Here is a 13,410-nt window from a genome sequence, read left to right on the forward strand (position 1 = left end):
GGCACTTTGTAAACCAAAACAGATTAATCTAGCTCTCACAGAGGTTAACCAGAAATTCTATTTCGATGCCACGTTGATTCAAAATTTGGAACCGGACCTTTGGGCTAATCCCTAATATTATATTGTGATATTACCGTTTTTAAAACACGATTACTATTTTTAAAATTTCACCATTTTTAACTAGTTCTACAAGAGCTCGGTTCAATTTATTAGTAAGCCTGGGATACGCTTTAGCTTTGCCGAAGTTAAGAACATCGTGCAAGATCATTTGGGGTTATCTTTTAGATTCGGATTTACTGAAAAAAAAACTTCGGTTCCAAATCTTTCGGAATTTCATTATCAGTATTATTTTACCATTATGACCTGTCAATACTTATTGCACAACACTTTTTGGTCCCTCACCAATGACTTCAGTAATGTTCTGTAAACATGGCAAGCAGATTCGCAGCCTTTGATAACATTGAATATGATCTCATCAGGTTCTTTGGAGGTGCGATCAGAGAACCCCAACTGTCGGGAATCGACAGTTGGGGTGTCGGAAATCCCGACAGAATGTCGGGATTGCACGGCGGACTAAAAGCCATTTCTTTACCTGCTCACGGACTTGCTTCAGTGGCGTCAATTCACGAAAATTGGGGAGGGGAGCAAAATAGATTTTCAAAATCAATGGGGCAAATTTATCGCTTTTCAAGCCTTTCAGTGAAAATACCCAACTTATATATTTATATCCCTTGTAAATAACCCCCCCCCCCCCTCAATTGAAGCCACTAACTTGCTTAGATATATTTTTTTTTTGCAGACATGATATTGACGGCAAAAAACTTTCGGCTGTAATCTCAATTAATGAGTTGTAGTCTTCTTATACAGCTTTGAATTTTGTTAAAAAAAAGAAAAAAAAAATCATCCCGATCTTGTTTATCGTCTGTGCTACTTTGCGAAGGGGCAGACTTTCAAAATTGCGAAACACCTAATGATATATTTTTACTATAGAAAAGACGTTGTGCTTGCATAAAATAGTCACGAAACACAAACACAGATTTTGGAATATAATTTTGCTCATTTTTTAATAAAAAAGAGATGTAAATCAGCTTTTATTGAATATTTTACTCTATGCAGCTAAAAAAAGGAATAAAATTTATGGTTCACCGGTTTGATGGTTTTCATTGTTGGGTTTTATTACTTTTGTTCCTTTGAAAAAGTTTCTGGCAACGAACTGCAAGTAAATAGCGAGCCGTGCCAATTGTTATTGAAACCCTTAAAAATGAATTTTGATAACAATACTTGTATCAGAATCTTCCTTTGGTGGTGATTTCAAATATCTAAAATTTATTAAGGCTAAAGTTATCCAGCAAAAGCTATTAGCAAGTTGGAAATCTGCATAATATTTGAGAAAGGAAAAGGCATCCTAAAAATGTGGATCGGGCAATCTCGGTGAAAATTGTATAATCATATTCAGCATATCCTAGAACCATAGAACGGAGCTCTCAAGCCCTTATCTAGAAATTAATTTAAATTTTTTTTCCACAAAACAAGTTTTCAAAGAACAGTAAAGAGCTCTTTTAAGCCAAGAATGAGCAAAAATGAAGTCAAATAATCTTCCAACCGTAAACTACTACAAATCGCTATCAATCAATAAATGAAACTCAAAACGAAGAGAAATACAATAAATAGCAGAGTCAAACTTAAAACGAGCAAAAATTAGTTTTCAATTTTCTTAGTCTCATGAAAAAAAAAAAAACAAAAAAAAAAAAACAAATGAACATGGATTGTCGGTTTAATTGAGATATACTGATATTTCTTCCTCTAAGTCTTGATAACTTCTTATTGATGAAAGTAGGAAAAGTGAAAGTATTTCAAACGTATTTGTTTTTAGTAAAGCGCAAATTGTGTTGTGGTTTATGAGAAGGCATGGGTTTTATCAGTCCTACCCGTGTTATTTTTGCTCGTTTTGAGTTTGACTCGGCTATTTTTTGTAATATCTGTTTTTATTGTTTTACATTATTTATTGATAGTGATTTGTGGTAGTTTTACGGTTGGAAGATTATTTGACTGTATTTTTGCTCATTCTTGGCTTAATAGAGCTATTTACTTTTCTTTGCAAAATTTGTTTTGTGGAATTTTTTTTTAACTAATTCTATTGTATGGGTTGCTATTTGTATGCTGGAGAAACTTTTTCAACAATTTTTAATCCTGACATAAAAAGTATTTTTGTATTTAATTTTATAGTTTCTTAAGTTGACCTGGAAAATTAAACTTAATATCACTCTCAAAATATTGTATCTATGCTCTTTGACAACATGGATACACTTACACTTTTTATTTATCAAACAGTTCGTGGCAACGAACTGTAAGTAAGGAGCGACCCGGCTCAATGGTAACCGAAACTCTAGAAAACGGGTTTTTGATACCAATAGATACATCAAAAGAATCAGATTTCAATGTTGATTTCAAATCTATAACTTTTATCAAGTCTAGTCCTACCCATCAAAAGTTACGCGCCTGAGAAAATTTGGTTGATTTTCGAAAAAAGGGGGATAGACCCCCTAAAAGTTATACAACCTTAATAAAAATCACACAGTCATATTCAGCGTATCAGAGAACCCTACTGTAGAGGTTTTAAGCTCATATCTACAAAAATGTGGAATTTTGCATTTTTTGCCAGAAGAAAGATCACGGATGCGTGTTTATTTGTTTTTTTTTTTTTTTTTTTCCAGGGGTGATCGTATCGACCCAGTGGTCCTAGAATATCGTTGGAGGACTCATTGGAACGGAAATTAAAAGTTCTAGTGCCCTTTTTAATTGACATAAAAAATGAAGGGCAATTAGGCCCCCTCCCAAGCTTATTTTTTTCCCAAAATCACCCGATCAAAATTTTTAGATAGCCATTTTGTTCAACATGGTCGAAAATATAGTAAATATGTCTTTTAGGATGACTTAATCCCCCGAAGTCCCCAGGGGGAGGGCTAAAAGTTATGAACTTTACCCAATGTTAACATATAGTATTGGTTATTGGGAAGTATACAGAAGTTTTCAGGAGGGTTTTTTTTTCTGGTAGTGGGAGAAAAGCGTGGGTCGGGGGTTATGTTGAAGGATCTGTCCATGAAGAAATTTTTCATGGGGGAAGGGAAATTGCCATGAAGGGGGCGCCGGACTTGCCAGCATTATTTATTGGTTATTGGGAAGTATACAGACATTTTCAGGAAGGATTTTTTTCTGGAGGGGGGCTAGAGGAGGGGGTTACTCTGGAGAATATTTCCGTGGAGGATGTTTCTTTGGGAGAAGGGACATTTCTATGCAGGGGGCGCCGGATTTCCAAGCATTATTTAAAAAACGATCAGAAATTAAATAAAATAAACAAATTTTTTCAACTGAAAGTAAGTAGCAACATTAAAACTTAAAACGAACAGAAATTATAACGTATGTGAGGGTGTTCTCCCCCAAGTCAATACCTCGCTCTTTACGCTACAGTTTTTTTTAGTGCTTTCAAAAGAGCTATCTATTCTAATTAAACGGCCTTTGTGATTCAGGGGTTTGTGAATCAAATTTTTTTTAACTTTTAACGTAAAGAGCGTGGTATTTACTAAGGGGAGAACCCCCTCATATACGTAATAACATATACGTAATTAAAAAAAAAACAAGAAAAAAACAAGCGATACGGATTAATAGTAATCGAAACTTTTAAAAACAGAATTTTGATCTCAATAAATGTATCAAAAGAATGTGTTTATAATGCTGGTTCTAAATATATAATTTTATTAAGTTTAGTATTACTCATCAAAGGCTATGAGCCTGAGAGAATTTACCCGATTTTTTAAAGAGGGGGAAACATCCCCTGCAAGTGAAAGATTTTTAATGAAAATCACACCGTCAGATTCAGCGTATCAGAAAACCCTATTACCTAGGTTTGAAGCTCATATCTGCAAAAATCTGCCATTTTGTATTTTTTGCCAGAAGAAAAATATACGAATATAGAAGTTAGTTAATTTGTAAAGACATCCATTTAGCAAAAGAAAAGTAAAATTTTTATGCCAATTTTGTTTACTTATTCAATGACGGTTAGCCAAAATAAAAGCTGCATTAACTAAAAAACGATCAGAAATTAAATAAAAAACAAGTTTTTTTAACTGAAAGTAAGGAGCGACATTAAAACATGTACTAACCAGACATTATGCTGTATACGAACGGAGTCGTCCTTAGCTCAATGCCTCGCTGTTTACGCTAAAGTTTGACTCTTTCTCACAACTCTATTTTTTTAAAAAAAAAGAAAATTTAGCGTATAGAGTGAGACGTTGAGAAGCCCTTTTATATACAGAATAATTTCTGTTCGTTTTAAGTCTTAATGTCGCTTCTTACTTTCCGCTTAAAAAACTTGTTTTTTTTTATTTAATTTAAATTGTAAGAGCAGAAGTAGTAATAGTAGTATCCCCAAAAGTTTCAAATTAATACCCCCAGTCGTTCTCGATATATTGCGGAGGTGTCCTATTGGTAACCATAAACGCAATGCTTTTTGATTTATTTCAAAGCAAAATTTAGTTTTAAAGCATATTGGGCGTATTACATAATTGTGGGGGGGGGGAGGGTTGACATGCCTAATATTCCTGAGGACTAAGTTGCTGGGATGTTTTACTATCCTGAGGAAAACGAGTACTTCAAACTGTGTACTCCATCTGTTTAGAATATGACTAGGCATGGAAGAAGTTATACTTGCCCCCCAATCTCTTTTTACTCTTGAAATGGGCGACTGAACTTTTATTTTGGGATTGAATTAGCTCCTTTAAAAGTGTCAATGATAATTCTAGCTATTACAGAGTGGTGCTGCCTATAAAATTGCTTATCTACCCTTTTGAAAACCTGCATTTGGCTCATTCCGCCGGGCAGATTTTTGACATTTATTAGGTAAAATCAAGTTCAATTAGCGGAAACTAGCGCAATCTGGCAACCCTGGGTCCAGTACAAGAGCAATGAGAAAAAAAAGTTATATTCACTTTTACTACAATACTTCGGGAATATTAGGTCCATTAGTTGCTCTGATTTTAAACAACAACATTTTTAGGTGAAAAACATTTCAAAAGGCAATGTCTAAATACATCGGTGTGCATGTAACACTGAACTCAATGCAAATGAACCCATTTAACTGAGCCCTCGTTCAGCTGAATCCCTGTTTAACTCAACCCCTCGGCGATTCAACCCTGTAGAACTCAACGTCCTTGCAACTCTACCGCATTTAATTCAACCCCCCGTGCAACTCAACTCCCATGGAAGTCAACCCCGTTTCACTCAACCCCACATGCAACTCAAACCTCATTCAACCCAACCCCATTCAGCTCAACTTCCCCATTTAAATTAAACCCATTTAACTCTACGCTCTTGCAACCCAACCGGCGTTTAGGTAACTCAACGTAGCCTAACCTGCGGGCTGAATTGCAATGGGACTTATTTAAATGGGGGTCTTATTTAAATGGGAGATGCATGATGCATTAGTCAAATAGAGTCGAGTTAAGGGTTGAATAATACGGGCGTTGAGTTGAATGAGGGTTGAGTTGCATGGGAGTTGAGTTGAGTGGGGGTTTAGTTGCAAGATGGTTCAGTTAAATTGGCTGAGTTGTATGGGGTCCAGGTAAACGAAGGCGTTTCCATGTAAGTTACATGGAAACCAAGGTCTGCGTATTACTAAAACCCCCTGCAACTCAACCCTCATTCAACTCAATCCCCGTGCAATTCAGTCCTCATTTGACTCAACTTATTTAACTTAACCCCCGTACAGCTCAACCTTCGGTTAAACCAACCCCGATCTCAATCTCCATTTAACTCAAGCCCCATACAACTCAGACCCACTTAACTCAGCCCCCGTTTAACTCGACCCCTGTTTAACCTAACCCCCATTCAACACAGCCCCCGTACAATTCAATCATCATTTAAGTCAACCTTTAATGCAACTTAAACTCCTTTTAACCCTGCCCTATATGACTCAACCCCCATCCAACCCCATTGCTTCAATAATGAAATTGAAACGTATTTGGGCCCTGGGGATAAAAAGTACGCCAATTTCAAGTATATAAGACAGAAGAATAAACTATAGTTTTTTTTATGGGGGGGGGGGTTGAGGAATAGTTGTGCGTTAAATCAGCAGAAAAAAAACATTTACATAAGAATTAGCATATGAATAAAGAACATTTCATTCGAGTTAACTTTCATCACTTCCGAAAAGCGTGCTGAATTACATTTTCTAGGTATATTGTTGATTTCAGGAGAGTTGAGTTGAATAGGGTTGAATTAAATGGGTATTGATTCAAATAGGGCTGGGCTAAACGGGGTTAAATTGCAAGGGGTTGAGTTAATGAGGGTTGAATCGCATGGGCGTTAAGTTGAATGACGGCTGGCTTACATGAGGGGTAAATTGCAGGGGTGAATCTCCAGCATTTTTATTTGGAGGGGGGGGCAAGAGGGGTCCATATCCGGATAGTCAAAGGGCAAGGGGTGTATAATATTTGTTTTCTTCACATTATTGGGGGGCAACTGCCCCCCTTGCCATCCCCAAACGACGCCCCTGGTAAATTGCACGGGGTTGAGTTGAAAGAGGGTCCAGGGTACTTGTTAAAAAGCCGGTAAGTTATGCGACAATTGTATTGCGAGAGCAGATAGGCATTTTACGGGGTAATGCCTAGATGCTGTATAAACAAAGGGGTTTTTCACTCCGGGAACTATATTTAAATTTTAGTTTTTTTGGGTTTAGGGGGAATAAAAGGTATCTAGGTTGGGTTAAATTAGGTTACGTATTTAATATATGCTATGCTCTACCAACACCCCCATCCCTAATTTGCAAATACATAGCCCAATTTTGTTAACAAACTATTATATTTTATCCTATTTTGTTTTATTTCATTAGCACTAACGAAACTTCACTTCTCGCGTACTTACCGGCTTCTTAACAAGTATCGGGTTGAGTTGCATGGGGGCTCAGTTGCACGGGGGTTGAGATGAGCGTGGGGTCAGTTAAATGGATTGAGGTACACGGGGCTCAGTGAAACAAGGGTTCAGTTGCACGCGAACCTTTTGGTCTTCTGATGTATGGAGCTGAAGCCCTTTTCTCCACTTCCCTGCGGAGGTTCTTGCGAATATGTCCCAATTTTAAAGATTCCAATAGATCAACTACTGGATACATCTTACTTCAATACTTATGTCTACATTTGCACCCCACCCTTTGTAGGCTACACTGATAGACAAGGCCGTACCCAGAGAGGGGGGTTAGGGGAGTTTGAACCCCTCCCGAAATATTTTTTACTCGTAAAAACGTAACTAAAATACATATAAACAAATTGTGTATGCGTTTTTGAGTTTTTTTTGTATACCCCCCCCCCGAAAAAAAAGTTTGAGTAAAACCCCCTACGAAAAAAAAATCCTGGGTACGGCCTTGCTGGTAGACAGTCTTAATTTGAAGCTAACACACTTGTATGCAGTGACGTCAATTCACGAAGACTTAGGAGGGAGGGGGGCTAATATATTTTTCAAGATCTAGGGGGCAGGCCAAATTTGTTGCTTTATCAGTATTTCAATCAAAATGCCAAAAATGGGATTTTTCGATTTAAATACCCCATAAAATACGTTTTTCAAAATCTAGGAGGAGGGGGGGCACAGCACATGCTTCTTTTTAATTGACAATTGTCATACATTCTTGGTCATGTTAAATTCAATAGAAGAATAGGAGCTTGTTAGTAGGACGCTAAGATAAAAATAGATATTTCTTTATCCACCTTTAATACATCTTACGGTATGTGAAAGAATCCCCCCCCGTCCGTGTGTACACAATCATCTCAATTATAGCTATCACAATAGTATAGCCTTAGAACTAACACACTAGCTTGGTCATGTTAAATTTAGCAGAATAATAGTACCTACTATGGTAGATAAGTCTGTTTCCACCTTTGATACCTGTTATGTGAGTCGGTACTACCATTTAACTGGTAGTTGAAGTTTCGCCTCGCCCGACTGAATATTTTTGGACTAGTTAATAGTCTCAGTCTGAGTGTATTGTGGTTACAGAAAGCTGAGAACGATCTTATTTTTTTTTTGTTAAGATTATGCTATTCCCTGATTATGATTTGCCGTGGAATCCTAGCAGAATCTATGAAGAAATTGGAGTTAGGCCAAGAACGAAAGGTATGTGCTATATAAATATTTATTATTATTTAACTGATTATTCTACCGTTTCTGATGATAGTGTAAATAGGGTACATTGAAGGATACTATCAAATATTCTTTGTGTAGGGGGGGGGTGTAAGACCTTAGTATAACTGAAATTGTAGACCTAGTAACTTTTTTAGTTTACACGCTCTTCTAAAGTAAACATTATTGTAACAGAAGAATAGGCTAGTACCATACCACTCGATTCCCAAATCGACACTTTTTCCAATTACAATGGTCACTATCATGACAACGTGCCCCGTTCCCCCAGCTTATAGGGTTTTATGTAGCCCTAGGCTAGGCAATATGCAAAACTAATAGCAAACATTATGATAATAAAACTTTTACTTTATAATACGGAGAAAATTTCTATTAATCTGACTTTCATGTTTTTTCCATTGGTTTCCGTGTTTAAATAATTTTTAAATATTATATTTATCCAACTATTCCCATTCTTTTGCAATAGTGTGATGCTATTGACCAGGTTAAGCACCTGTTAGCGAACAGATAGGCTACAATAGTTCTAGCAATGAAAAACGATGTATACAAATATTGTTTAGGGCTATATCCGACATTATAATCTCCCGTTAGGGGGACGGGACGAAATTATTTTGGTAGTGAACGTTATATTTGGAAATAGTGTTGGGTAAATTTTTACCAAATCATATTATTGACTTACGAATAAAGTGAATATACCACTCGATGCCTTTTTTATGCTCTTTACGAATATTAAATAAAAAAACTAGTTTTTTTAACTGAAAGTAAGGAACGACGTTAAAACTTAAAACGAACAGAAATTAGTCCGTATATGAAAGGGGCTGTCCCCTCCTCAACGCCTCGCTCTTTACCCTAAAGTTTTTCATTGTTTATAAAAAATAGAGTTGTGAGAAAGTAAAACTTTAACGTAAAGAGCGAGGCGTTGAGGAGGGGACAGCCCCTTTCATATACGGAATAATTTCTGTTCGTTTTGAGTTTTAACGTCGTTCCTTACTTTCAGTTAAAAAAAACTTGTTTTCTTATTATTTAATTTTTGAACGTTTTTGAATTAATGCAGGTTCTGATTTTGGCTCACCGTACATGAATAATTAAAAAAAAATGAATATTAATTTTACTTTTATTTGGTTTAATGGCTTTCTCGAAACCTTTTTAATTTTATTTACGAACGTTTTTATTAGTAATAAATATACGTAACTTACGAATTAACTTACATAACGAACCTCTATTTTCTTATATTTTTAATACGTATATTAGAGGGTTCGCCCCCTAGTCAATACCTTGCTCTCTAAGCTAAAGTTCTAATTTTGTTCCAATTCTTTAAAAATGACCCCTTAATCACAAATGCCGTTAATTAGAATAAATAGCTCTTATGACAGTACTAAATAATCTTTGGCTTAAAGAGTGAGGTATTGACTAGGGGATGAACCCAATCATATACGTAATATTTTCTGTCGTTTTAAGTTTTGATGCTGCTCCTTACTTTCAGTTAAAAAACTTGTTTTTTTATATATAATTTCTGATCTTTTTTTAAATAATGCTGGGAAATCCGGCGCCCCCTTCATAGCAATGTCCCTTCTCCCATGAACACTTCCTTCATGGTATGATCCTCCCAAATAACCCCCGACCCACGCCCCCCCACTACCAGAAAAAATCCCCTCTGATAACGTAAAGTTCATAACTTTCAGCCTTCCCCCCGGGGACTTTGGGGGATTAAGACATCCTAAAAGACATAGTTATCATATTTTCGACCTTGCTGACCAGAGTGGCTATATCAAAATTTTTATTGGGTGACTTTGAGAAAAAATGAGCGCGAGAGGGGGCCTAGCTGCTCTCCAATTTTTTTTGTCACTTGAAAAGGGCACTTTAATTTCTAGTTTCCGTATGAATTAACCCTCCCAGGATATTCTAGGACCACTGGGTCGATACGATCACCCCTGGGAAAAAAAAACAAACAAACAAACAAATAAACACGCATCCGTGATCTTTCTTCTGGCAAAAATGCAAAATTCCACATTTTTGTAGATAGGAGCTTGAAACCTCCGCAGTTGGGTTCTCTGATGCGCTGAATATGATGGTGTGATTTTCATTAAGGTTCTATAACTTTTAGGGGGTCTTTTCCCCTTTTTTCGAAAATCAGCCAAATTTTCTCAGGCGCGTAACTTTTGATAAGTAGGACTAAACTTGATGAATCTTATATATTTGAAATCAGCATTAAAATTTGATTCTTTTGATGTATCTATTGGTATCAAAATCCCGTTTTTTAGAGTTTCGGTTACCATTGAGCCGGGTCGCTCCTTACTTACAGTTCGTTACTACAAACTGTTTGATAATAATCATTTTTGTTGGGAATGAATTTTAGCCCCCACCCCTATATATACCAATTCAGGGTAAATATTTGCACATTAGGGGGGTAGGGGGAAAGTTTAATCTTACCTCTCATTTACATCGGAAATAAAATTTACCCCCACCCCCTATTGTGCAAATATATACCCTGAATTGGTATAAATAGGGTTGGGGGTAAAATTCACTTCCGAAAAAAATGATTATTATATTTGGAAAAAGCATAAAAAAAGGCATCGAGTGATATGTTTACTTTATTCATAAGTCAATGGAGAACAGTTGAACTAGGTGAATGAGAATTTCAGGAATGAATCCAAGGTTTAAAACATGCCCTGCAAAAATTTGGTCAAGCTACTATCTCCACCCTTTCTTTATTTCTAGGGCTTAGAATACTGGATTGGTGACACCTATCTGAATTTTGACAAAAAAACATTTTACTCGTAATTTTGGGTTTTCAATCGCTTTCATTGGCTATGGTTCTAGAAAATGCAATTCCTATTATTTCAGCATGATTTTAAGCTATATCACGGCTTTTCCCAGAAATTTAAGCAATAGATTTACAAATTTTGGTACTCCTGTACTAAACGGACTCTTTTATATACTGCAATGGAAACCAGTCACGAAAAACCCGTTTTTGACGGGATAATTCAAGACGCCGCTATAGTTTGTAAACAAGTTTGGGCTATATATTTGCACATTAAGGGGGGGGGGGGGTTTGGGTAAAGAATTGCATATATTAAATACGTAACCTAACCTAACCTAGGTACCTTTTTCTCCCCCTAAGCCCCAAAAAACAACAGTTTAAATATATTAAATTCAGTGAGAAACCACGCTCTTCGATCAATTTAGATGACAATTACCCGCTTTACGAGTCTCCATCACTGCATTCATTCGACTGTCTATAATCGAAGTGCCCATATAATGGGAAAATACCCGATATTTAAACTGTTGTTTTTGATGTTTAGGGGGAGGGAAGTTACCTAGGTTAGGTTACGTAATAATATATGCTATGCTTTACCCCCACCCCTCCTCCTAATGTGCAAATATATTGCCCAAATTTGTTTCTAAACTATTATATATTCATCCTATTTTATTTCATTAGCATTAACCAAACTAGCACTAAATAAAAGAGTCCGTTTAGTACAGGAGTACCCAAATTTTAACGCCTTGGAAATCAGGATTGAGTAAAGGTATGAGACTAAAGACACTTTCATTGTACCTCAGCTGTGCAGTTGGTCAATTTCTCTTGCGAGTTTCAGTCACCTAACTCAACTACTTTCTAAGATAGACCAAAGCCCCTCATCTAGAATTTGAAGACAACTGACAGACCTTTGTGTTTTTTAACTCACGTCCCTTAAGTGGGAGAAATCGGTCGAAAGAAGGTCAGGTTGAATTTAATGTCCTTTAATCTGTCGGTACTTACGTTTTATACCGACCACACTGACATCAACCCGGCTGAAGTGACAACCCTCGCCCTGAACCGACCACTCTGGAGAAGACTGACGGCGCTGACGACTGGTTCCCTCTACGCTGCCGAGCAAGAGCTTTAAGTCAAAAAAAGACACTGAAGAAGTGAAGTCAGGTTAATCATAATGAAATATACCAAAATATGATGAAAATGTAATACTTTAGCAGCAATTATGAAAAACATAACAGAGAATTATGGGAAGCAGGCCACCCAGAACGCATTATATTAAATACCGGCACTTTCTCATTGTATGGGCCTCTAAAAAGTCAAGTTTGGTTAATGCTAATGAAATAAAATAGGATGAAAATATAATAGTTTAGAAACAAATTTGGGCTATATATTTGCACATTAGGGGGGGATAAAGCATAGCATATATTAAATACGTAACCTAACCTTGGTCCCTCCCCCCCTAAACCCCAAAAACCACAGTTTAATATCGTATACGCAATGCAAACCACGCTATCATTGCCTAGTCTACAGCGGTTAAACACGTCAAAAACGGGTTTTATCATTGCTGTTCTCTACAGCGGTTAGCCCTAGAGGCCCATATAATGGGAAAGTACCTAAATACCTAACCTAATAACTCTATATATTAAATATTTAATTAAAATATACCTGCATATTAGTTTATCTGGTACTTGTCTAGAATCCAGTAAACACACGATAAGTGAAGTTTTGTTAGTGCTAGCCTAATGAAATAAAACAAAATACGATGAAAATATAATAGTTCATAAACAAATTTGGGCTGTATATTTGCACATTAGGGGAGGTGGGGGTAAAACATAGCATATATTAAATACGTAACCTAACCTAGGTACCTCTTTTCGCCCCCTCAATCCCAAAAAACCAAAGTTTAAACTTGTCATTGAGTGAGCATCACCTTAATATGCAGCGAAAACCTGTTTTTCATTAAGCATCTTTGAGATTTCGATGCGGTCTTTTCTCGCGTGTTTACTGGATTCTTAACAAGTACTGTTTATCTTACTCAGACTAAGGTGATTATCTCCGAGTGGACACACAGAGAAACCGGTTTTAAGCAGATCAAGAACAAAGACTAATGATCACATCAAGGAACAGTAAATATAAAATTTGCATTTGTGGAAATTGAAATTAGATTATTTTGCCTTGAAATAACTAGTAAGCCAAGAAAGAGAGGATGATATATTGAAGCAAGTTGCAGGAACATATGGATTTTTGTGTTTTCCCTATCCTGTTGGTTTTATAATAGTAGAAATGCCGTTTTAACAGAGGGGTTTCCCACTTCCAAAGAGCGGGCACATCAGGTGACGCGTGCCACGTGTGGCGAAGGTACTCCACGAAAGATTGCTTATGCTTGGCGTGGAATGTAAAGAGGCGTGTATGGAAAGTACCATCTAGCGAAACGTCATAGACAAAAACGAAGAAGCCTAATCCAGTAGTGTCAT

At 36.6% G+C, this 13,410-nt stretch overlaps 1 protein-coding gene across 2 annotated transcripts in view; it reads left to right on the plus strand.

Moving 5' to 3' along the window:
• Positions 1-13,410, plus strand: part of lft (Limb expression 1 family member lowfat) — a 160,713-nt gene that overhangs the window by 56,529 nt on the left and 90,774 nt on the right. Inside the window, exon 1 of one of the 2 annotated variants that reach the window (XM_089106371.1) lies at positions 7,977-8,157. The exons of the other annotated variant lie outside the window; for it this stretch is intronic. Within the exon in view, the coding sequence (XP_088962497.1) occupies positions 8,079-8,157 (79 nt within the window). The 5' untranslated portion in view covers positions 7,977-8,078. Of the gene's footprint in view, positions 1-7,976; positions 8,158-13,410 lie in introns of those variants that run through there. 2 annotated transcript variants of the gene reach the window in all.

Source organism: Artemia sp. Qi Xiang Cuo, chromosome 20, assembly GCF_049724085.1.
Source record: "Artemia sp. Qi Xiang Cuo chromosome 20, ASM4972408v1, whole genome shotgun sequence".
In the NCBI taxonomy this organism is placed as follows: domain Eukaryota; kingdom Metazoa; phylum Arthropoda; class Branchiopoda; order Anostraca; family Artemiidae; genus Artemia; species Artemia sp. Qi Xiang Cuo.